This window comes from Ornithorhynchus anatinus, chromosome 17 (assembly GCF_004115215.2).
Source record: "Ornithorhynchus anatinus isolate Pmale09 chromosome 17, mOrnAna1.pri.v4, whole genome shotgun sequence".
Lineage (NCBI taxonomy): Eukaryota > Metazoa > Chordata > Mammalia > Monotremata > Ornithorhynchidae > Ornithorhynchus > Ornithorhynchus anatinus.
This window is the reverse complement of record NC_041744.1, coordinates 1,906,333-1,931,488: the sequence shown is the minus strand read 5'-3', so window position 1 is coordinate 1,931,488 and position 25,156 is coordinate 1,906,333. Positions and strand designations below refer to the sequence as shown.

Sequence of the window (25,156 nt, the reverse complement as noted above, 5' to 3'; positions counted from 1 at the left end):
ACCAAATCTCACCCCTCGAAGCAGCTGGGTTGGGGGGGCGAGGTAGGAGAGGGCAAGGAAGGGGTCTTGACCTCCCTCAGCCGCCTCCTCTCGGCCCCGCTCTGCCGGCCCGGGCTGGTAACTCTCTTTTGGGGGCCCCCCAGATACCCCCCTTCGACGCCGCGGCCCGGACCGAGTCTTACGAGGGCGGCCGTCCTCGAGGCCCCGGGGAAGCCGGGGGGGGGATGACGTGGGTGGACGGTGGCCCCGTGCCCCGGCGGGCGGGCGGAAGGGTTGGGGGAGCGAGGAATCGACAGCAGGACGGCCCCCGGTGCAGTCCCTAAAACAGGCTCTTTAATATCACTTCTGTCTTCACTGAAGAGCTTTGACTCGTCGGCCCCAGACCGCCTGCCCGGCCCAGGGGAGAGGGGCGGCTGCCCCGTCTCTGCCCGTCGGGGGACGGGGACGCGGGTGGGCTCCGTCCGGAGGAGCCCCATCCACGGTAACCCAGAGTCCCGAGGGGCTCAGAGGACCCCCGCTGGCCCCGAGCCGGGAGGGGGGTCTTGGACCAAACTCTCAGTCCCCCGGAAGTCTGGCAGGGCCCGGGGCCTAGTAGAAGGAGTACTGGTTCTCCACGGCCCGGGCCCGGCTTCCGGCCCCCTCGCCGCCGTGATAGTCCTCGCTCCCGGGGCCGGGCGGCTCCAGCAGGCGCTCTGCGCTGTTGCTGCGGCTCCGGGCGCTCAGTACGCCGCCGTCCAGGCGGGGGTAGAGCGGGTGTGGGGCCCCGGCGGCGGAGACGGAGGCGGCCGGGCCCTCGGGCTCGGCCAGGGAGGCGGGCTGGAGGGGGCCGGGGACGAAGCTAGAGAAGTACTGGGCCTGGGGGTCACTCCGGCAGCTGGGCGGTGGGGGGCCGGAGCTGGGCCGCGGGCCGGGGTCTGCAACGGGAAGAATCCAAACACAGACCCGAGGGCGTCACGGGGGGAGGGGAGCGGCTACGTGGGCCGGGCCCATCTCCCGGGCGGGGATCCAGGGGAGCCGGGACCCCTGACAACCCAGGATGTGGGAAGTCGGGACCCCCACGTCCCGTGACGTGGGGGGGCCGTGACCTCGAAGTCCCAGGATATGAGGAGCTGGGATCGCCCCCCACGAGGTCCGTGGTAAGTCAGGACTCCTAGGTCCCCCTGATGTGGGGGGCTCAGACCCTAAGGTCCCAGGGTATGAGGTATTGGGACCCCACCAGGTCCCCAGGATGTGGGGGGCGGGGACTCCAAGGTCCCAGGATGTTGGGCCTGAGCCCCGCAAAATCCCCAGGAGGCGGGAAGCTGGGACCCCAAGGACCCCACAGGACAGGCGAGCCAGAAATCAGATGGACGGGGACTCCAGGGCGAGGGGTGGGGCCGGCAGGGTCCATTTAGCTGAGGTCAACCCGACGCTCTCTCTGGCCACTGGGCCCCTCGGCCCCCTGCCGCAACCCCCGTGAACCCCGAGCCGAGCGGGTGGGGTCCCCCGAAACCCCGCCCGAGGGGACAGCGGGAGCCCCGCTGGCCGGAGGCAGAACTGGGGGCCACCGGGGGGGATCCCTGGGTCCCCTCCCATCCATCCCAATCTCCATCGGCTACGGCGGGGGGGGTCGGGGGGAGGAGAGCGGGGCAGGTCCCAAGATCCCCCGGCCAGTTCCCCGGCACCCGGGCTCTCGTCCTACCAGGCAGCGTGGCTGGGGCCGGCACGTAGCTGCGCAGGGTGATGTCGGCTGAGCCGCCGGATTCCAGGGGGATGGGGTGGGCGTGGAAGTGGCGCAGCATGTCCAGGATGGTCTGGAACCACAGGTGCTGCACGTGGCACTGGCCCGTTTTCGTTCAGAGACAGGCGCAGGTGCTGCGGGGGGGGGGGAGGAAGGGGCCCGGGGTGGGTCAGCACCTCTTACCCCTCCCGCCTCCGGAGGAGGGAGGGGGGACAGGGTCGGTCTCCAGGGGACAGCACGGTCACCCAATCCGTCCCCGGGCCGACCAGAGATGGAGGGAGAGGGGGTCCCCCACGATCCCCCAAACTCACGATGCCCCCGGGGACCCCTACCCTGAGCGGCCCCGGGGAGGGCTCCTGACTTGCGATTCCCGCTAGGGGCGCTGGGACACGGGGACGACCGCAGGGAGGGAGGGAGAGCCTACCCTGGAAGCTCACCGTGGGCAGGGAACGAACCCAACAACTCTGTTATATTGGTCTAGCGTACTCTCCCAAGTGCTCAGTACGGTCCCCTGCACGCAGTGAGCGCTCAATCAATATGGTGGATTGAAGCTCTACCAGGGAGAGGGAAACACACACACACACACGGCAGCACATACCCACACTCGCCCGCAAAAAGACCCGCAGACTTGCACCCGGGCCCCGGCCCCGACCTTAGCCCCGACACCTGCCTTGGCCTTGCCCTGGAAGTTGAAGGTGAGCACGTACTCCCCCGGCCGCGTCTCGCTCTGGCGGATGACGAAGAGGCCGTGGCTCCGGGCGCCCCCGGCCAGGACCAGCTGGGCCGCCTTGACCCTCGACAGCGTCCCGTGAAACCAGGGGAAGTCGGCCAGGGCGATCTCCAGCTCCGGCTCACTCTCCTCCCCTGGAGGGGACGGGCGGTGGGCTGAGGTGGGGGGTTACTCCCCAGGGGGAAGGGACTCGGCCCGGCCAGGCCCCCTCCCTCCCGCACCCACCTCGCAGGGTGCCAGGCCGGGTGGTGCCCCCAACGTCCCGAGCGCCGTCGGTACCTGGGAGGAGGCTGGCGTTGGCGGGAGAATCCAGGGTGAGCAGAAAGGTCTCCAGAGGCACGTGGCTCAGCGTCTCCCCGACGGAGTCCCTGCTCCGGCCCTGAGGGGCCGTCACCACGGCGGAGCCGGTGCCCTCGGGCACCAAGGAGCATCTCTCGGGGGGCCTGGGGGGGTCTGGGGAAAGGGCACAAGGGTGAAATGGGAGGCCCTCGCCCTTAGGCGGTCCGCCTCCGCCTCTCCCCTTGCCCCGGCCCGCCCCCTCGCCCGGCCTACCATCACCCAGGAACTCGCAGCTGCAGGAGGCTGCACGGCCCGCCAGGCACGCGCCCTGGACGCAGGAGGAGAGTTCAATGTCGTCCCCGCTGTCCCTGTGGGGAGGGAGAGGGTCCATTCGGGGGGTGAGCCCAGACCCAGGCCTGGGGCATCCCCCGAGGTCCGTAGGCGGCACTGAACCAATCCTGGAACTGGCAGGCTCGGACCGGGGCGAGTAGGGGAGGAGCAGGGCCGCAGCGGGGCGGGGGGAGGGAGGAGAGTCCGGAGAGATTGCGGGGGAGGCAGAGATGGGGACCCTGGAGGTGGGGCTCGCTGAGGGACCACGAGACTCCCCTGGAACGCCCCGGTCCCCGGTCTAGACTCTAAGCTCACTGTGGGCAGGGAATGTGTCTGTTTATTGTCATACTGTCCTCTCCCACGTGCTTCGTACAGTACTCCGCACACAGTAGGCGCTCAATAAATGACTGACTCCCAAGTCATGTGGCCCAGCCCTGGCCCTCTCGGTACAGAAGGCTCCAAGGATTCTGGCTTCGAGGCATCTGCGCAGCTGGAGTGGGGAAGAGTCCGGGGTTGGGGAGGGCCGGCCGGGGCTGAAGCCACAGCCAGGCCTGCGGTTGGGCCTCCGGAGCGGAGGTTGAGCCGAGCTGAAGTTTCTCTGGGGCTGGGCCGCCCCCGGCCGCCACCGCCGGATGACCCCGTGGGTAATGGGGGAGAGGCTGAGGCCTCCGGCTCCGAGAGGGAAAGCAGAAGTGGTCGGGGAATTTTGGGCGCTTTGACGTCGAGACCCAGCGGCACGCAAATCATATGGAAACTGCCAGCTCCGCCGCCAAGCTCCTATTTTCGCAGCAATGATGACCGGGCAGGGGCGAGGCGGAGTGGGTCACGCGGTTCCCAACACGGCCTCCGCGGGGCGGGACGAGACGGATGGGGGGGACGACGGTGGATGGGATACAATCCCGTGGGATGGGATACAGCCCGGCCGACTCACCGACTCAGAGACTCACATCACAGACGAGTCCTCCTGACCCAGGACCCCAGGCGAGCCTGGGTCCTTCAGAGGCCGGGGATCCCGGGGCCTCGTGTCTTGGCATGGCAGGTTGGGAAGTGGGCCGGGGGAAGGGGAGGTCCTGTTCCTCCTGGATCGGCTCAGTCCTTCCCACACCGTCCCCAGAACCCCGGTTTTTGCCAATTAGGGAACTGGGGTTTGGGGATCTCCTTCCGCAGAAACCCCTCACCGAACCCACAGGCGAATCCCACTTCTGCCCTCGGCTAATCCGAGCTAGGCCCCTCCGGCAGCAGCCGTACTTGACTTTTCTCTGGGACTCAGCGCCTGCCCCCTCGGTTCTCCCCTACAACCCGGCCCTCCCGCCCCCGGGGCTCTCCCGCCCTCCCCCGGTCTCCTGCCCCGTCCCGGCTCCGGCCCCAAGGCGCGGTGGCCGAACTCGGCCTGCCAATGACTACCGGCCATCGTCCAGGCGGCTCACCCCGGGTCCGTGCAGTCCTGAATGTCGGCCAGCCACGAGTGCTTCTGCAGCGAGTCGATGGTCTCCAGGATGTACTCGGCCCCGTTCTCCACCTGCCCGGGAAACAGACCCCCGGGGCGTTACGGCCGCCTCTCTCTGCCTGCCCGGTCCCACCGCCCCCCGCCGGCCTCCGGGTCTCCGCCCAGCCGGGCACCCCCTTTCCTGGGAGAGACCCCAAGCCCGGCTGTCCGGCCTCGGAGCAGAGAGCCTTTCGAACCCCCTCCTGTCCAGGAGAGTCCCGTCTGCCTGGTCCGTTAGACTGGATGCTCCTCGAGGGCAGGGATCGGGCGTACTTTACCCTATTCTTCCAGATGCTCGGTACAGTGCTCTGCACACGGTAAGCATTCAATAAATACCACCGATTGAATGACTGCTGAGTGACTGACTGCGGAGAAGGACCTGTGACCTCATCCCCCCCCACAAAGACGTGGCCTCCAAACCGCCCCATTCACCATCCCATGCCATTCATTCAGTCAGCTCGCCCACACCTTCCTCACCTCGTCTCACTGATCTCCTACTCCAACCCAGTCCACACACCCTGCTCCTCTAATGCCATCCTACTCACTAGACCTCAGTCTCGTCTCTCTCACCGCCAACTCCTTGCCCACATCCTCTCTCTGGCCTGCAACGCACTCCCCGTTCACATCGGCACTGCCCTTCAAAACACTCCTCAAATCACACTTCCTCCAAGAGGCCTTCCCTGACTAAACCCTCATTCTCCCTATTTGCCCTTACATTGGGATCTATCCCTCTTAAGCACTTGCTCTCCGACCTCCCTCACCCCCTCAACGTTCATGTCCATATCTTTATACTCTGCCATTTCCCGTCCTCTGTAATTTATTTCGAGGACTATCTCCCCATCTAGACTCCGAGCTGCTTGTGGGCCGGGAACACGTCTACCGACTGCTGTATGGTGCTCTCCCACGTACTTAGGATAGCTCTCTGCACATGGGAAGCTCTCAAAAAATACCCTTGATTGATCGATCGATTAATGCCATCGGATCTGTGTGATCTTGGGGAAGTCACTTAACATCTCTTGTGCCTCCCTTCCTTCATCTGTAAAATGGGGGATTAAGATGGTGAGGGCCTCTGTGGGACAGGGACTGTCCAACCCGATTAGCCTGTATCTACCTCAGCGCTTTACAACAGTGCCTGGACTAAGGTAAGCACTTAACAAATACGTACAATTATGATTATTATTATTAGATCACCTGGGACGCAAATTCTCTGCCCAAGGGACTCCGTCTTCCTTCGAAATCCAGATCATGCCCCTCCCTGCCTTCGAAGCCACCTCCTTCAGGCAGCCTTTCCCTGACTAATCCTCACTTTCCCGGTCGCTGGCTTGGTGGGAGTACTGATGTGTCTATTTTACTGTTCTTTTGCCATTGATGATTAAGTGCTTATTACCTACTAAACTCCGGTTACAAGTTAAAAGATAATCCGGTTGGACACAGTCCCCGTCCCACACGGGACTCACAGTCTAAGTAGCCGGGAGGGCAGGTACTGGAGCTGCGTTCTGTAGATAAGGAAACTGAGGCTCAGAGAAGTGAAGTGACTTGCCTAAGGTCATTCAATTAGTTATATTTGCCCACACATCTGCTGTCAACCAGTCGAACCTCTGCTCTTCCTCAAGGTATCCAGCCATATCTGCCTGTCTGCCCCCATTAAACCACAAGCCCCCAGAGGTCCCTGCTGTTTTTACCGTACGCTCTCCAGGGCCTGGTAAAGCACAACACCCGGCACGTAGCAGGCGCACCCGACCAACGCGCTGGGACTCGGGCCGTCCAGGACGGACCCTCTGCATGGTGACACCCAGCCTACCCCTTCTCTGGAAGCCAGTGGCCAGCCCCCCTTAATAATAATAACGACGAGTGGTGAGACGGAGGCGGGTGGCTGCTTGGAATCGAGGGGTGAAGGCTGATGTCACCTAGAGGTCAGAGAACGGCCTCTGGGGAAAGATGAGCTCGAGGGTTCAGGGGACTGGGCCAGGGAAGAACTGGGGGGATGGACGGGACTTCTCTCTCTGGTTGAGAAGACCTCAAGATAGAAACGGTTGTATAAAGAGTCCGGCCTGCTTTGGAGCTTGCGGCCATTCAGGGGGGAAAAAGGCCAGTGCGCATGGCAACTCCAGCCAGGCCTGCATTCCCAAACCTCCCCCCCCCCCCCCCCAGCGACATCCATGAAAATCCCCGCAGTCTTGCCCTTAAAAGGGGACAGAGCCGGCGGAAAAAGGCAAAGCCTGGGTGGATGGGGGAAGCTTTTCGGGAGAGCCTGCCCCTGTCCTTCCACCCAGGGGGCTGAGGATTGCTAGGGGTGAGAGGGAGGAGGAGGGGAGGGGGCTGGTCCCCCACACTTCCCTTTGGCGGGAAGGAGAATTTGTAAAGCAACAGGACCCGGGCCAGGTCTCGCGGGGAGGTTTGGGGGTAAAGGGGAAGGGAAGTGGGGAGAGGGAAAGGGGAGGGGGACGGGGGATGGGAAGAGGAAGGGGAAAGGCGCAGCCACCGGCCCCTTCCCCCAAGCCATCCAAGGGTCCGGGCTGTCACCCGCCCAGGCCAAGGGCCAGGCGGGGCCGGGGCGTTGGCCCCGGGCCTGGGCGCGCCTGGAGGAAGAGGAAGAGGAAGAAGAAGAAGATAGAAGAAAGAAGAAGGGCAGCGCAGACCCGGCCGGGCCGGAATGTGACGTTGTTCAAGGGGAACTTCTCTCCCCGGGCTCGGGGAACGGGCCCGGGCCTCTGGAGCCCTTTCCCTACCTGCTGCAGTTGCCCTTCATTCTTGTCATTTCATTCGGTCGTATTTATTGAGCGCTTACTTGTGTGCACAGCACTGGACTAAGCGCTTGGGAGAGGACACTGCCACAATAAACTGAAACATTCCCTGCCCACATGGAGCTTACAGTCTAGATCAGCCCGCCCCTCCTTCTGGCCCTGCATGGGAGGGGACAGAGGGGGCCACCGCGGGGCAGGAGGGAGGTCACAGGGGGCAGGAGGGAGGTCACGGGGGGCTGGAGGGGGGTCAGGAAGGGACTGGTTGTAGTAATAGTTTTTATTAAGCACTTAGTAGGTGCAGAGCACTGTACTAAGGGCTGGGAAAGAGCACACAGGAAGACGGGGAGGGGAGAGATGGGATTGCAATCGCCCTCGGCCTCTTTGGCAAGCCTGGCTGCCCGCTACCCACCACAGGAAGTCACGGGGGCCACTGGACTCGAGATGAAGCAAGCTCCCTTTTCCCGGCTGCGTCTCCACCCGCGGGTCCCAGTGGCCCCGGAGACCACCGAGAGGCTTCCCGGGGGCGGTTGCGGGCCTAAACCGTTACTAGGGTCCCACCTCTCCCTGGGCCGATCCCCGGATGCCCCACTGGGGGCTGGGCCAAGACCCCTCAGGCTATCAAGGATGATTATGATCGATGAACACTATTGATTGCCCCTTCCCGACCCCAGGAGGCTGAGGGAGACGGGATTGGGGGTTGGGGGAAAGGGGAGGCGTGGAAGCCCCAGAAGCCGCTTCGGATGGTGCCCTCCCCATAGGGCAAACCGACGCCTTGGCCCGTGGCGGGCCCAGAATAATAATAATAATGATAGTATTTGGTAAGTGGCTACTATGTGTCAAGCACTGTTCTAAGCACTGGGATAGACACAAGGCAATCAGGTTGTCCCGTGTGAGGCTCAACAGTCTTCATCTCCTTTTTACAGATTGAGGAAACTGAGGCCCAGAGAAGTCAAGTGAGTTGCCCAAGGTCACATAGCAGACGAGTGGCGGAGGCAGAATTAGAACCCCGGGCTTTCTGACTCCCAAGCCTGTGCTCTAGCCCCTAGGCCACGGGAGAGCCTAGGCGGGACGGTCACCCCTGCTCCTCCTCGTCCCCGCAGGAGAATCCCGTGGCCCACCGCTGCCCGCTCCCCGGCTCGGCCACTGACCTTCAGCACAAAGGTGTTGTCTTTGTCCGGCATCTCCAGGGGCATGGTGGTCCGCACCTCGATGATGGCCGACAGGGGGATGCTGACTTTGGGTCGGGATGCCTGGAAAGTGACAACGAAACGCAGTTCCTCTAGGGCGGGGATCGGGTCCACGAACTCCACTGCTCTCTCCCAAGTGCTCAGAACAGGGCTCTGCCCACCGCAGACCGTCGATTCCTCCAGGGCAGGGAAGGAGCTACCAAATCCCTCCAACTCCCCCAAACGCTCAATACAGGGCTCGGCACATTAACAGGCTACGTGCTTCTTGCGGGGAGGGATCGAGTTTACCAACTCTCTTCGACTCTCCCAGACACTCGGCACAGCGTCCTGCCACACAGTAAAATGTCGGCTCCTCAGTGGCAGGGATCGAGTCTACCAAACTCTATCGTACTTTCCTAGCTCTCAATTAAATAATAATAACCGTGGTATTTGTTAAGCGCTTACTAGGTGCGAACACTGTACTAAGCAGCCGGGTACGTACTAGATAAAAAGTTTAGGCACAGTCCCCTGATCCACATGGGGCTTATAATCGACGGGGGAGAGAAGAGGAAATCGAATCTCTCCTTTGTAGATGAGGAAATCGAGACCCAGAGAAGTCGAGGTCACAGCGCAGGAAGCCGGGGGAAACGGGGAACTGGAACTCAGATTCCTCAGAACTCTTTGGTCGGGCTGTTCCACTAAGCTGCCCCTGGCTTCCACGCATCAGTTAACTGACAGTCACGGGTTGAGTCTGCAGCGCTCTGACTGCTTGGCTAACTCCCGCTGTCCACATAACACGGTTTCATCACTGGTCTCTGCCCCCACGTAGCTGGTGGCTAATGTTTGCCTACGGTTTTCATGTGCCTGCCTCCCCCGTGAGATCACGTCTTTTTACCGTGCTGCTAAGGCGTCCACGGCAGTGCCGACCGGCCTCGGGGGGGGCCTCCACGGCACTCGCTTCTCCCCGGAGGTGCTCCGTAAAGAGCACTGCGGGCAGGAGGTGCCCGGCACAGGGCCCCGCGACACAGACGGTGCTCACTTCTACAGTCCCCCTGCACACACCGGGTGCGCAGTTGGGTCTCTGCACACACTGGGGGCTCAGTACAGTGCTTTGCACACACTGGGAGCTCAGTACGGTGCCCTGGACTCAGTAGGTGGTCGGTAAACGCCGGTGATGATCCCTCTTTGCCTGGGAAGACACGATCATTATCCTCATTTTACAGATGAGGAAGCTGGAACGACCATCAGCACTCGGGAGCTGGGATCTGAACCCAGATCTCTGAATCCCGCGACCGTTCCACTAGCTCCCTAGGCCCTCCTAGACCGTGCCGACCGTGGCGGGTCAGGCCGGGGCGGAGAGGGGAGGAAAAACTCCAGAGAAAACGAACAAAAAAAAGGTTCCATTCCTCCATGTCACAGAACAAGGCCGAGATGGGCGTGAACCGGGCCCAGCCGAAAGACAGGACGCCCCAGATGCTTCATGCTCAGCCTCCCTCCTCACCCCAGCTCCTCCTCACCCCATCCCCACCCCCACCAATCTTGCCTGGTTCATGGCGGCGTCTCCCTCCTTTTGGGGGAGAAGGCGGGAAGGAAAGCCCCGCGCTGGAGGTGGGAGTTGGGGATTCATTTCCGATGCCTCGGCCGCCCCCCGGCCCCGGCCAGGTCTTTGTCCCGGCCCTGGTGGTCCCCGCTTCTACCTGAGGTCAGCGGGACCCCCAGCCCGGACGTTGGGGGGAGGGGAACGTTCCCAAGTCGGGCATTTATGGCACGGATCTCAAGTTCGTTATGGTTAGCGTTTCCTGAGCAGATCTGCCCAGCCTCTGGGGCGGAGGGAGGCCGGGGTTTCTCCGGAAGGTAAAACGGGGCCCGGGGCCTGATCCATCTGGGATGGGCTAGGGGCGGGGGGCTGACCTTAATGACCTTGGGAGCCCCCTTCCGCGGACACGCCCGCACCCCCGGAGACTGGGGACAGGCACCACGGACGCCCAGACGCCGCCCCGTTCAGAACTCGCCTAGAGGTCTGCACTGGCCTCAACGCGCTGTGCCTCCGAAGCGGAGGGAGCCGCGGCCCAGAGGGATGACGCCGCTGGACTGCGAGGGTTTGGGAAGGAGGGGCCCACGGTGGCTCTCTTGCCCGTGGGGTGGCCCCAGGGGTCCCAGCGGAGGCCCGAAGCGAGTGCCGACGGGTGGGGGCAGATCACGGGACCGAGCCCCTCGGGGGTTGGGGTGGAACCATACAGCAGGGTGGAGAAGACTCCTTCCCTACCCTCAAGGAGCTTACCATCTCACCTCCGCCCACTCCGGCTCCGCGGCCTCCCCCGCCCGGGGCGGGGTGGGGGTGAAGTGGGGGGTGGGGGCGGCTCACCTTAGGGGGCACGTAGAAGTCCAGCAGGAACCTCTCCCCTCCCCCCTCGCGGCCTTCCTGAGCATCAGCCGGCACTTCTGCCACTGCGCCCGGGGCCCGCAGACGGAGTCGTCGCCACCCATGTAGCGCAGCGTGCCCTCCTGGATGTCCGCCAGTTTCTACCCTGGGGGCCGCCGCCGCCCGGCCCCGCCGGCCGCCGCGGCCCCGGCCGGCTCAGCCGCAGCCGGCGGCCCCCACTTCTCGCGCGGCTCGGGCTGGGGCTCGCGGGGGCCCGGCGGGGCGGACCGGGGCCGCCTCGGCTCGGGGGAGGCCCGGCGGTGGCCACATGTCCCGCACCCCGTCCACCACGCACAGGCTCATGTTACGCAGGGAGAAGCCCTTCTTGAAGCGGGGCCGGGGGCGCCACGCGGGCCGACACGTCCTCAGAGCTGCGCGAGTGGCCGTAGGGGGAGGCGGGCCGGCCGGGCCCCGGGCGGGTCTGGCTCAGGGAGCGGGCCGAGCCCCCGCCGGCCGGCCGCCCCGCGCCGTCCAGGGACTCGGTCGAGGCCCCCGCCGCCGCCTTGCCGGCCGGCGGGACCCGGCCGGGGGCCCGGAGGCGCGGGGGAGCCGGGACGGACGCCCGGCTGACCTCCACGCTGAAGACGTCCAGGAAGTTGGCGGCGAAGTGGTGGGAGAAGGAGGCCTCGGCGCCCGGCGTGTCGTACTGTGGGTTGTCCCTCAGGAAGCGGCAGAAACTTGCGGGCGAAGTCGACGGCCGCGGCCTGGGCGTGCAGGGCGCAGAAGTCGCGCCAGTCCGGGAGCTCGGCGACGGCGGGGCGGCGGCGACGTCTGACGGGCGGCCCTCACCATTCATGGTTTCACGGCCCATTCCACCGAGGCCCAGGCAGCTGCCGGGGGCGACACGGACACGGGGGTCGGGGGTGAGGGCCGGGGAGGACCGCGGAGGAGGACGGCACCCCCGCCTGACCGCCCACGGGGCCCCTAAATTCCGGGACTCCCCAATCCCGTCCCCCAAACCCCTGGCTACGTCAACCTCGAGACGCTCCCGGAATAATAATATAATGACGATGGCGTCCGTTAAGCGCCTCCTACGTGCCAAGCACTGTCCTGAGCCCTGGGTAGATACAGGGTGATGAGGTCGTCCCGCGTGGGCTCCGCGGTCTTTACCCCCATTTTACAGATGAGGTCACCGAGGCCCAGGGGAAGTGAAGTGACTTGCCCCCGATCACACGGCGGACGAGGGGCGGAGCCGGGATGAGAACCCACGTCCTCTGACTCCAAGCCCGGGCTCTTCTAGGAAGGAGAATCCCGAACGGCGGCTGGGAGAGGAGCCAGGGGGAGGTCCCCGGGGGCGGCGTGAGCCGCCCCCTCGACCACGCTGCTGCGGCCCGCCTCCCGCCGCAAGGGCCCCGAAGCGGCCTTAACCAGCCTGCCAATAAAGGAGCGTGCAGCCGGGGAGCCCGCTAAGTGCCTCCCCGGTGCCGGGGGACCTGCGTTCGGGCACTTCCCCTTTTCGTTACGGAGCCCCCCCCCCCCCCCCCCCGCCCATCCTGTGTGAGGTTGCGCGGCCACCCGAACGCACATAAACACACACGTTGATGTGAAGGCGGGCACCCCTTGGGGTTCCCCCTGCTCCCGGCAATCAATCAATCGTATAGCTCGTTGTGGGCAGGGGATGTGTCTGTTTATCATTATTTTGTACTCTCTCGAGCGTTTAGTACAGTGCCCCGCACACGGTAAGCGCTCAACAAATAGCACCGAACGAATGTAATCGAGCGCTCGGTGTGTGCAGGGCACCGTACGAGGCGCTTCGGAGAGCACGACACGACACTAAAAACAGGCACGTTCCCTGCCCACGACGAGCTTAGAGTTTAGAGGACCCCAGCTTCGGGTTCTAAACCCCGGTGGACGGGATCCCCCCACCGGGACACCCCAAGGTGGGAGCAGAGGGGGGGGTGGGGTGGCGAGGCAGGGGAGGGCGACCCCGACTGCCGTGGCGGGAAACGAGAACCAACCCGGACCCTCCGTCCCAAGGCGGCTCGCAGTTGGGGAGCCCGGACGCCAGACCCGCTGGGCTGGTGATCTAATCGGGCCAGCACTAATGACGATACCAATAATAATAGGGTAATTGCACCCCTGGCCCCTGTATCACGCTCTCAGGTGCCCGAAGTGCATTCACGGCACCCCTTCCAGCACCCCCCTCCCCCCCCGCGAGGGAAGAGCGAGGCGGGGCTTATTGTCCCCATTTTACAGATGAGGAAACTGGGGCCCAGAGAGGGGAGCTGGAGGACTCCAAGATTCCCCCAGGCAGACGGGGGATAGAGCCGGGACTAGAACCCGTGTCCGGGACTCCCGGAATGGCCACTTCCCGCTCGACCACCCTGATCGATCCCCTATCCGTTCAGAATAATAATGATAATAATTACGGTATATATCCATTGCTTACTGTGTGCCAGGCGCTGTACTGAGTCCTAGGGCGGACACCAGCAAATCAGGTTGGACACAGTCCCTGGCCCACGTGGGACTGGCCCACGGTCTCAAAGCCCATTTTACAGATGAGGTAACTGAGGCCCAGTGAAGTGACTCGCCCAAGGTCACACAGCAGATAAGCGCATTAGAACCCAGGTCCTTCTGACTCCCCGGCCCCTGCTCTTTCCACTAGGCTACGCTGCCTCCCGGTATGGACCGAGCAGGACCTCAGGTTGGCTCTATGGGCCCGGCAGAAGGGAGGATGGCTGGCGGGGCGGGGAGGCTAGACTGACCTGGGGTTCCGTGTGCCCCACCACCCTTCGGCGGAGCTCAGAGTGGTCGGGGGGCAAAGATCTATCCCGCGGCCGCAAACGAAAACCATCCCGCCCTCAGGCTTCTAGGGATGTCCCGGACCTCGTCCTGGAGAGTTAAGTCCAGCCCGGTAATTACCCGCTTCGGATCAATAGCTGGGGCGAAGCCGGGCCACCCTCTGCGGCAGCCAGCTCCTCCCCGTTCAGCGCCGACAAATTGGTTTTTAATAATCGACGGCCATCGATCGGCCGTAAGTAACCCGGGGTCCCGCGGGTTCCTCGGCTGCAGCCTCGGGGGGGCTGGACCCCAGCCACCCGGGGGGAGAAATGGAGGGGAGGGCCCAGTCGGAGGCCCCTGGGGATGTGGCCGCCCATGCGGACAGCTACGGGCCCGGCCAGAGGGATCATCGGAGGGAGCAACATTCCGAGCAGCTGGCCTCGGTGGAATGTGGAATGTGATCCGCATCCCTCTTCCGGGGGAGCGAGCGAGGGGGAGAAGCCGCCGGTGGGAAGGGCCGGTCTGGGGTACGGGCAACGGCACCGGACAGGCCCTGCTTCAGTCTCGCCGGGACAACCGACCTGGGGCGGGGAATCTCCGAGCTCCCTGAGCTCTCTGGCGACAGTTCCCTCGTAGCAGTTTGGATGGAGAGGAAAGAGCGGATTTTAGTGATGTTGTGAAGGTTGAACAGACAGAATTTGGTGACACTGAATGTGTGGGTTGAATGAGAGAGATGAGTCGAGGACAACGTCACGGTTACGGGTTTGTAAGACAGGGAGGATGGAGGTGCTGTCTTTGGGGTTTGTTATACTCTCCCAAATGCTTAGCATAGCGCTTTGCACACAATAAACACGCGATAAATGCAATTGATTGGTCGGTACAGCGATGAGTAAGTCACGGGGAGGACAGTTTGGGTGGGAATATGAGGGATTCCGTTTTGGACGCATTAAGTTTGAGGTGGCGGCGGGACATTCAAGTAGAGACGTCCTGAAGGCCGGAAGAAATACGAGACTGCCCACCCCTTGCAGAGGTACCAGATCACTCCCCGACCTCCAAAGCCTTTTCAAAATCCCTTCTCCTCCAAGAGGCCTTCCCTGACTAAGTCCTCTTTTCCCTTACTCCCTCCCCCTTCTGCATCACGCTTGCGCTTCGATTTATCCCCTTTAAGCACGTTCACCCCACTCTCAGCCCTCACGGACTTCTGTCCACAGCCATAATTGATTTTAATGCCTGTCTTCCCCCTCTAGGTTTTGAGCTGGCTGTGGGCAGGGAACGTGTCTCCCAATTCTGCGGTCCTGGACTCTCCCAAGCGCTTAATACAGCGCCCTGCACGCAGTCGGTACTCAATAAATACGATTGATTGACTGAGGGTCCCTGCAGTCCCCAGAAGAAACTTCCTCTCCTTCCTCTTCCCCCAGGGTTCTGGTCTAAGAGGCTCCGGGGAAGAGGGAGAGGAGGAGCTACTCTTCCCCACACCCAGCTCCTGCCTCCCCACGCTGTGGGGGAGAGCTGGGGCTGCCCCTCCACTTTACAGGTGGGGAAACTGAGACTCAGGGAAGTGGACTGGTCGCTCAGAGCGCAGTGGGGAATCCCCAGGACCCCTGCTCCTAGCGCTCCCCTCCCCCTCTCCTGTCATGAAATCCATCCCCTCTGCCATGTTTCCAAAGAAGGGGCTCAGAAAGCAGGTGGGATTTGGTCAGGAAGCCGACCCCTCCGCCCCCCCACCCCCACCCCCCCTCCCCGACCCCACCGGTCCTGCCTGGCCAGACTCCCGGGCGGCAGGATGTCCCTCCTCGGGAGATGACCGGGCGGATCTGCAAGCCTCCGCCAACTCCTCCCCTCCCTCCTCCGCCTCCAGCAGGGTAACCTGAGCTATCCTGGACAGCTGTTACCCGTCCTACCGCCCCACCCCCCTCTTTAACGCCCCCCCCAGATCCCCAAGGAGGACCAGAGCGGGGGGGGGGGGTGGAAGAGGCAAGCGGGATTCTACCCCGAAGAACCCCCGGGCTCCATCAGCCGGCCGTCCTCGCCCCCACCAGCCGGCAGTATGATGGCCCTCGGTGCAGCCCCCCTGGATGGGGCACTGGGGGCGACACAGAAGGAGGGGTCAAAAGGGTCAGAGGCCGAGTTGGCCCCTATATCCCCCCGAGCTCGGCCCTTCAGTTCGCGCCCAGATCCCTCCTGCGGGGACTGATCCCATCCCACGGCCCCGAACTCACTGATATACCGCGTTGTGGGTCCTCCCTCTGCCCCCTGCACCGGCTCGATCAATCCATCAATCAGCGGTACCGACTGGGCACCTTCTGGGCGCGGAGCACCGTCCTGAGCGCTCGAGAGAGTTAGCAGACGTGATCCCTGCCCTTGCGGAGCTTCTGGTCTAGCAGGGTAGACAGGCGCCAGAACGAATTACAGGTTGGAGGAAGTAATAGAGTATAAACATAGGGGCATTCCACATTCTATTTCAGGAGGACCTTGAAGATGGAGAGCCAGTGGTCTGCCAGCTCTGAAGGGAGCTCCAGGCAGGAGGAAGGGTGGGAGCGAGAGCTCGGCCACGAGAGAGACGAGGAGGCCAGGTCGGTGGGTTGGTATCAGAGGAGTGAAGGGCACGAGCCGGGGTGTGGCGGGAGAGGAGCGAGGCTAAGCGGTGAGCCGATCTGTGCTTGGCGTGGAGAGGGATGGAGGGACGGTGGCCCACAGAACAGTTCCTCTCCAAAGCCGGCGGGCCGGCTCACCTTGCTGACAGACAGAAGTGAGAGGCTGGGTGGACAGAGGGTGCTGGAGGAGGGGAGACGGGCCTGAGCCGGGGGGGATGGTGGTGCCCTGGGTTTGGAGGATCTCTCTAGGGTGGCTCTGAAGGCAGTGGGGATCCATCCACCTTCCTCTGTACTGCCTCGACCCTGGATTAAGCCTGGCCGGGCCACTCCAGCCCATACTTGGCTCTTCTGCCCGGTTCGTTTCTCTGCGTGAATGTTCACTCCGTTTCCCCGCTCCTCATCAACCTCCAGTGGCTGCCCATCCACCTCCGTATCATACAGAGACTCCTGACCATCGGATTTAAAATCCTCAATCACCTTGCCTGCTCCTACCTCACCTCACTGCTCTCCCGCTACAAGCCAACCCGCAAGCTTCGCTCCTCTAATGCCAACCTTCTCCCTGAACCTCCATCTCGTCTCTCTCGCTATCGACCTCTTGCCCACATCCTGCCTCTGGCCTGGAATGCCCTCCCTTTTCATATTCAACGGACGGTGGCTCTCCCCACATTCCCAGCCTTATTCAAGCACATTTCCTCCAAGAGGCCTTCCCTGCCTAAGTCCTCCTTACTCCTTTTCCCTCTCCCTTCTGCATCACCCTTAGTCCCTTTATTCACCCTCCCCCTCCCACCCCCGCAGCCAGCCCGCACCGGCCCCACAGTACGTAGGCACATATCTGTAATTTATTTATATTGATGTCTGTCCCTCTAGAATGGCAGGTCGTTGTGGGCAGGGAATACGTCTATTATAGTATTATATTGTGAGAACAGTACCTGGTGCATAGTAAGCACTTAACGAATACCATAAAAAAGCCAAAGAGAGGTCCGTCTGGGTGAGAGGGGTTTGGACGGAGGGCAGTCGTGCCAGGGAGAGGCCCAGAGGGGGTAGTCAGGATGCCAGGCTTCCGGGCTCGGCCAGCTTCTCGCCGCGGGCTCCTGCCTGAGTCGACTGTCCTCTCCAGGCCTCGCCATTCCCATCCCGCTGCCCCGCGGGAAGACAGAGGTCCGCCAGTCTGCCTCCAGGAATTGCACAGGGGAGCCCCGGGATAAGAGGGCAGGGGTGAGTTTGGACACTCCGCACCACTGGGCCGGCCGCAGTTGGAACCCCAACCAGTTAGTAGCCATTTCCCCCTCTCCCACTTCCACAGTGAGTAAAGAAAGCTGGTGTGTCCGGGGCAAGTTCGGGGCACGGTCGGGGCAGCCTAAAGGCTGTGTGCTGTGCGGGACAGGGCGGTGGAGACAAACTCCCTGGGGTTTTAGTGGCGAAATGGTGCTTATGGTGGTAGGGGGCGGGGAGCCCCTGTGGGGGCTCAGGAACGCCTCAGATCTTAGGCCCCCAGAGGCTGGGAAGCCCAACTATCCCTGGGCCAGGCCCCCCTCCATGGACTTGATGGGTAACGGCGACCAGGTCGCTTAACCTCTCTGAGCCTTAGTCTCCCCGCGCTCCCACTCTCTGAAACGGGGACACCCTTCCCGGCCAGCGTCCCGGTCGCTGATTCGTGGGTAAGGCGCCGTCCGGTGGTCTCTGCCACTGCATTGTCCCTGCCCATTTGGCGGTTCCTTCCCGTGGCCCGCAGCTCCCAGGAGGGAGAGACCCCCTGCCCTTCCCCAACCGATCCTCCCCTGCCCCCAGGGTAAAAATGGCCACAGGGCAGCCCCTCCTGGGGGCGGAGGGAGGGGCAGGGGGAGCCTCCCGCCGGGCTCTGAAACTCACCCCTGTGGCCTCCAGCTCGATGGATGGGGCGGGGTGAGCTGGGGGGATACAACTATCGACCGACCGGTCACCACGCCAGTAGCTAAATGGAGGTTTGACTCCCTGCCCGGGCTTCCTTAAACGGAAACTCCGGGGGCCGGGGTGGGGGCGGGGAGGAAGCGGCCTCCAGGCCCCAGCGGACCCTCCATTAGGAACCCCCAGCTGTCTGCCGGGCTAAGTGGAGCTTCCGGACCAGCTGCCCAGGCCTGCGGGCACTCCTGCTCCAGCGGGTGGGGGAGCGGGGGGACAGCGGGAGAGGGGCTGGGGTGTCCGGCTGGCCTCGTCAAGAGGGACTCCCCCCCACCCCAACACCGTGCACCCACCTGAGGAGGAGGGGGACCACTCTGGGTACAGAGTGCGAGGGCAGAAGGCTGGGCCGAGGTCTCCAACGGGCAGGGCGTCGTACGTCGACAGTACCGGTAGAAGACAGGACCCGCTTGTCCTTTCAAGTCTTCTGTCTCCCTCATTGGCCTGGAAGCTCCTCGAGGTCGGGCGTTACACTTTGGCTTCTCGTCTGGCCCCAGAGACTCAGTCCATTCTCTGTCTGTTGCCGAATTGTGCATTCCAAGCGCTCAGTACAGTGCTCTGCACCTAGTAAGCGCTCAATAAATACGACTGAATGAATGAATGCAGCTACAGTGCTCAACCGAAGGCAGGTGCTCAGTAGAGCGTCCTGCAAGCAGGAGCTGCTTAATCGATTTCGACGGTGGTGATTATTATTATGGCATGTGTTAAGCGCTTACTATGTGCCAAGCACTCCGAGCTAGTCTGACACCCACAGTCGGCTTGCTGAGAGATCACCTCACTCCCACTCATTCATTCAGTCGTATTTACTGAGCGCTTGCTGGGTGCCAAGCACTGTACTAAGCACCTGGGAGAGGACGATACCACAATAAACAGACGCTCTCTCCCCGTACACCACCTAACCTCAGTTTTTCCCATCTCTAAAATAGGCCCATACTATCTACTCAACTACTTGTGGCTAACAGTAACCCATCATTTTTCCAAACTGTGACCCCGGGGCTGGGCATTGAGCAGTGACCACCTCCCTAGGCAGAGGTTTTGGCCACCAACTGGGGGGGAGGGGGCAGGCACAGTGCTTTCCACCCCCCCCCCCACCGGCTCTGATAGAGACCCCCCTCCCTCTGGGGAGAAAGGTTCATGGCACAGGGGATGCGGGAGGCTGTGGTGAGGTCATGTGTGTGACCCAGGAGATGAAGTGTTGGATATCCAGGGCGGCAGTGGGGAGGGGAGGGGTCGGTCCAGGGTGCCAGAGAGGTCTGAGTCCCGGGTGCCGGAGGGAGGAGGACATTTAATCTTGCATCTGTCTCCATAAATTATCCGAGAGACCCTGAGGCTCCTCGCCTGCCCGTCCGCCCAGCTCCCGGCCCCTGGGATAGGGTGGTGGGGGGAGGGGAAAGTCACTCCCCTCTGATCTGGAGAGTGGGGGGGGGGGAGAGAAGCTTTGCCCCCCACCTCCAGAAACAGAGCAGGCTCCTGCCGGGTACCTGTGTACCCACCCCTCCCCCTGCCAAGCAGCTTTGCCTGGGGACAGACCACCTTCCTGATGCCCAGCCCCACACCCTTCAGCCCCTTCTCCCCGCCTCGATGTCCTGGAGACCCTGCATAGCTGACCCTAGACTGTGAGCAGGGGAGCAGCTTGATCTGGAGAGAGGGACAGGGACTAGATGACCTTGAAGGGCCCAAGATCTGCAGGGCTTTAACTCAGCCTTGGAAATGGTCTCTCGCCCCCAGCAGAGGCGAAGAATAGCTGAGGGTAAGAATGAGGATAGTACTCCCCTCCCCTTCAGGGTCTCTGGGTGGGCCGATAGTACGTGAGGCTTGCTTGCAAGGCTTCTTTAATGGGGGCCATCTTCGCCCACCTCCATCCCCGAACAGGAGCAGGCAGGAGGTGGGTGAGGAATAAAAAGAAAGGGGGAGGAAAACGCTGAGCTCTTTTAAGGCCTTGGAGGCAGGGGGCTGGACCAGCTGACCTCTTGGGGAGGCCAGACCTCCCCCGGCCTTGAGCCCCGGTCCAGACCAAACCCTCGCCCGCACAGGAAGCCGAGAGATGATGGGGGAGAGGCAGGATCCTGGGATCTCCAAGGCAGAGCAGCCGCGAACCGGGGAGGGAAGGTGCCAGGTTCCCCCTTCTACCAGCCCCACCGGGGGAGACCGGCCGGGAGAGCTAAGATGGGCCTGGACGCTGTGGCCCCTGCTCCCCAGGCGGAAGGTGGAGGGTGAGCTTCGGCAGGATGGGCAGGGAGGGGGACTGAGAAAGCCACAGTACCCTAGGGCACCCTTATTTCCTCCTCCTCGGCTGCTTTCCAGCGGAGGGTGGTGATCTCAGCATCCTGGCCCCGGCAGCACCGGGACCGCGGGAAGTGGCAAGTGAGCGGAAGGGGAGGAAGCCAGAGGCCTGGATAATCCGGCCCCTGGAAAACCGAGAGGGAGGCAGAGACCATCAATCGGGGGGCGGGGGGAGGGGAGGGGAGGGGAAGTGGGATTACAGGGAACCGGCTGCTCTGGACTCCTCCCCTCCCCGGGGACTTGGCTCATTCATTCAGTCCTACTTACTGTGCGCAGAGCGCTGGACTGAGAGTTTGTCAGCGTACGCTATGACAGTCACCAGATACAACCCCCGCCCCCGAGGAGCTTACGATCTGGGGGTGGGGGGGCCGACATGGATCTCAATAAATAGCAGACGAGGACGTAAGGGCTGGATCTGGATCCTTATCCTCGCCCCCGCCGCCTCTCCCGGCCGGGTGACCGGAGCCGTGGCGGGGGAAGGGGATCTGGGGATGCTGGTGGGGAGGCGCCCCAGAAAAGGAGAAGGAAGGGCCGAGGGTTGGAGGGAGCCGGGCGGGGAGGGCCTCCCGGAGGCGGTGGGGGCCCGTGCGGTGTCCGGCTGCTCGTGGTCGCCGAGCGGCCGGGAGGCTTCAGGAGTGGCTCCCTGCTGGACAGCTCCCGGGGACCGAGGGACGGGGAGGAGACCCGACCCCCAAATCCCACTTCTCCCGGGGGTCCCGGGGGTCCCGGGGGTCCCGGGCGGGCCGAGGGCAGCGTGGAGGGGGCGTCCAGGCTGCCGAGTGGCGCCCGGGCCCGCCCCGCCGCCCCCAGATCCCGGCCTGGGACCCCCGGAGACCGAGCGGGGAGGGGGGGGGGGGTCCCCCTTGGCGGCTCAGGGGCAAGAGCCCGGGCCGGCGAGTCAGGGGACGTGGGTTCTAATCCCGGCTCTGCCACTGGTCCGCCGGGTGACCACGGGCCAGCCAGGTCGCTTCTCCGGGCCTCGGGGACCTCATCTGGGAAATGGGGATTAGGACCGTGAGGCCCAAGTCGGACGACCTGATTAACTCCTATCTACCCCAGCGCTTAGAACAGCGCTTGCCACATAGTAAGCGCTTAACAGATACCATCGTTATTATTCCTTCAGTGGAATCTGAGCACCGGCCGTACCCCGCCCCCTCCCAGACTCTGTCCCAGGATGGGGCGGTCTTCCTCTCCTCCTCGTCCTCCAACCGGACAGGAGACATCACCAGACTAGCGACACTCCCCCCGCTCCCAACACACGCATCTTGGGACCGGGACTCCTGGGTCCCTTCCCTGGCTCCTGTCCCGGGTCTTCTGGGGCGAGCCTCAGTTTCCCTCTGGGTCCCCCAACCCTCCCATCCCCCAGACCACGTGGTTCCATCCCAAAGCAGAGCGGCAGAAATGACGGGAGAAAGCAGCGGAGGCCCCCCGAGCGGGGCACGGGTCTGATTGATTGATTGGGTCGGGAAACTGGGAGATGTGGGTTCTAGTCCCGCCGCCACCCACCTGCCGCGTGATCTGGGTGAAGCCACAAGCCCCGTGGGCCACAGTGTTCTCACGTGTAAAATGGGAAGATCGATCCCTGGCCCTCCGAAGCCCATAGGGAGGATAAAATCAAGCTGTGGCTTTGACTGGGATTTGAGCCCACAGTGGGATTTGGGGCTTGGGGATTTGGCCTGTCCCACGCCTCGCTCCGGCTGTGACCTCTCGCCACCCCCGGCCGAGGGCTCCGTGAGCCCAGGCTGGAGGGGGGTGAGGTGCGGAGAGCGGCCGAGGGCTCTGCCGGGCAGCCCCGGGGTGGCGGGGTGGGTAGACGAGGGCGGCCGGGGCCCGGCTGGCTGGGCCCGGCCTGCCGGGCAGCCTGTGCTTTTTCCCACTTCCCTCTCCGTCTCTCTGCAAACCGAAACCTCTCGGCTCCGTGGGGAAGTCACTCGGGATCCGATCCGGAAACCTGGAGCAATGCCCAGCCTGCCCATTAACTGTCCCCTCCTCCTCTGTCATGGGGTGGGGGTAGGCGGCCTTGGAGAGACTCTGATGCTCCAAAGAGGCCGTGTAGAAAGGCATCGTGCCCGGGCCTCCCCCGCCCAAGCTCCGGGTCCGCCGGGTGGGTGGGTGGGTGATCCTGGCTAGGGTCAGGACAGGGTCCTAGGGCGCGCCCCGTCGCTGGCCCCCGAGGCTGGAGCCTGGGAACCGCACCGGAGGGTCCAGCTGATCCGAGAGCTCCTCTCAGATGGCCGGCCGGGGGAACTGGTCTGGAAAGTCCCCGGGGGCGGAGGGGGAGAGAATACCGTAGGTATGCACACGGGCACCCGTATTCATGCCCACATACCTGAGAGCACACAGTCAGGCCCATCCCCTCTGACTGTTATATGGCACTCTTCGCCAGCACTCAGTACAGTGCTCTGCACACAGTAAGCGCCCAATAAATACACTTTGACTGTGGACCGATGTCAGGAGGTGGGGCCCGGTGGTACCCCGGAGGGCTCGGGGGGGGGGGATTCATCTGCTCCGGGACGTGCTCGGGCCAAAAGCCGGTCAATCGGGGTCCCAGCTGCCCGGCCCGGAGACGACCCCCTCCTGCCCCTTCGCCGCCGGCAGACCACTGCCCTCTCCATCTTCAAGGCCCTTCTGAGATCACATCTCCTCCAGGAGGCCTTCCCTACTTCTCCTCTCCCTACCCTGCTTCCAGTTCAGCACCCCCTCCTCCCCTAAACACAGAGGACCACACTTCCTCTCCCCTAGCAGAGATCATGACCCTCAACTCTTCCGTCCTCACCCAGTCCCTCAGGACAGTGCTCCGCTCACAGCGGGCGCTCAGTACTATCGATCGATTGATGGAAGGGGAGAGGAGGGCGGGAGGGACTAATACAGACCCCAGGCAGGTCCGGTCTGCTCACCCCACGAGGCCAAACTGGACTCTCCCAAGGGGGATGGAGCCTGCGGGAAGGGGGCGGGGGCCAGCGAGACCGAACACATGGAGGCAGCCAACGGAGAGGGCAGATCTTTCTGGGTTCACGGCACGAACACGCGCATATCCCCTTCATCCTCCCCCTGCGGACGAGAACATACTTGCCCACATGCCCAGGGCAATCAGACCCACGTATTAATCCGTCTCCCCCTACGTGCCTCCCAAAAGTCTCGGCCCCCTCAGACCGGGGGCCGAGACCCTGGGCGGGCTCCACTCGCAGGTTCTGCAAGGAAGCAATGCGGCCTAGTAGGAGCAACCCAGATGTGGAAGCCGGGAACCCCAGCTCTGCCGCCGGCCGCCTCTGGGACCTCAGGCAAGTCGCTCTCTGGGCCTCGGTGTCCCCACCGGTGAAAAGAAGACCCCCTCCCAGGGCGGGGAGGGTGCCGTGGAGACGAGGCCGGGTAAGCGGTGCTGCACGCATTCTTAATAATAATAATAATAATAACGATAGCATTTGTTAAGTGCTTACTAGGTGCCAAGCACCGTTCTAAGCACTGGGGGAGATGCAAGTTATCAGGATGTCCCAGGTGGGGCTCACAGTCTTCATCCCCATTTTCCGGAGGAGGCAACCGAGGCACAGAGAAGTGAAGTGACTCGACAAGTGACGGAGCCGGGGATGAGAACCCACGACCTCTGACTCCCAAGGCTTCGCTCCTTCCACTCGAGCCCCGCCGCGTCTCGTAAGACGCGCGGCTTCGGGCACATTCCCACGTTGAGGGGGGCGTCTAGGAGTTCTTAGCCTCTCCCTCCAGACTGGAAGCTTGTCGCGGGCAGGGACTGTGCCTACCAACTGTGTTGTATTAGATCTCTCCCAAGGGCTCGGTATAGCGCTCTGCACACAGTGGGAGCTCAATAAATGCCATCGATCGATTCCCGCCGCCAACTCCGTGGCCTGCCCTCTTCGTCTCCGGACTCGGGGTTGGGGGGGGGGGTCCTCCCCGGGCCGGTCACCCGTGCGGACAGGCGGCGGAGGGGGCCTGGGTCCCAACGGCTCTGCCGGTCTCTCGGAGCAGCAGTTGCAGGTCCGGGCGAGGAAAGCATCATCTTCCAGCATGGCTCAGTGGGAGGGGCCCGGGCTTGGGAGTCAGAGGTCACGGGTTCGAATCCCCGCTCTGCCACTTGTCAGCCGCGTGACTGTGGGCGAGTCACTTCGCTTCTCTGTGCCTCAGTTCCCTCCTCTGTAAAACGGGGATTAAGACTGTGAGCCTCACGTGGGACAACCCGATCAGCGAACAGCGCTCTGCACATAGTAAGCGCTTAACAAATACCAACATTATCACCTTCCTCCCCTGGACTTCCCCGGGACGGAGGCGGGGGTCCCTCGGACTGCCCTCAGGGTGGGCTGGCACCCCATCGGCAAAGCAGCGAGGCCCCGAGCGAAGTGGCTCGGAGGCAAGAGCCCGGGCTTGGGAGTCCGAGGTCGCGGGTTCGAATCTCCGCCACTCGTCCGCTGTGTGACTGCGGGCGAGTCGCTTCACTTCTCTGGGCCTCAGTTCCCTCCTCCGCGAAAGGGGGCTTAACCCTGAGCCTCCCGCGGGCCCACCCGCTGACCCCGTCCCTCCCCCAGCGCTTAGAACAGTGCTGTGCACCTAGGAAGCGCTTCCCCGATGCCCACATCATCATCATCATCATCATCATCATCATCATCATCGGCGGGCCGGCAGGAGGGAGGGCGGGGAGCGGATCCGGGGGAGCGGATGCGCCGGCGGCACGGCGTCTACGCGTGTGTGTGTGTGTCGGGGGGTGGTCGCGGGGGCTGTGATGGACGCCGCGATGGG

The 25,156-nt window shown here is 63.3% G+C and overlaps 1 protein-coding gene across 1 annotated transcript; it reads right to left on the bottom strand.

Moving 5' to 3' along the window:
* Positions 1-311: 311 nt before the first annotated feature.
* Positions 312-22,474, bottom strand: SH2B2 (SH2B adaptor protein 2). Its single transcript, XM_029082468.1, is given in 15 exon segments — positions 312-914; positions 1,682-1,826; positions 1,828-1,854; positions 2,391-2,584; positions 2,730-2,903; positions 3,003-3,097; positions 4,487-4,578; positions 8,438-8,539; positions 10,821-10,865; positions 10,868-11,140; positions 11,142-11,210; positions 11,212-11,324; positions 11,415-11,553; positions 11,555-11,661; positions 22,318-22,474. Coding segments are annotated over 15 exon segments (2,058 nt in total). The 3' UTR covers positions 312-588.
* Between the last annotated feature and the right edge of the window lie 2,682 nt (positions 22,475-25,156).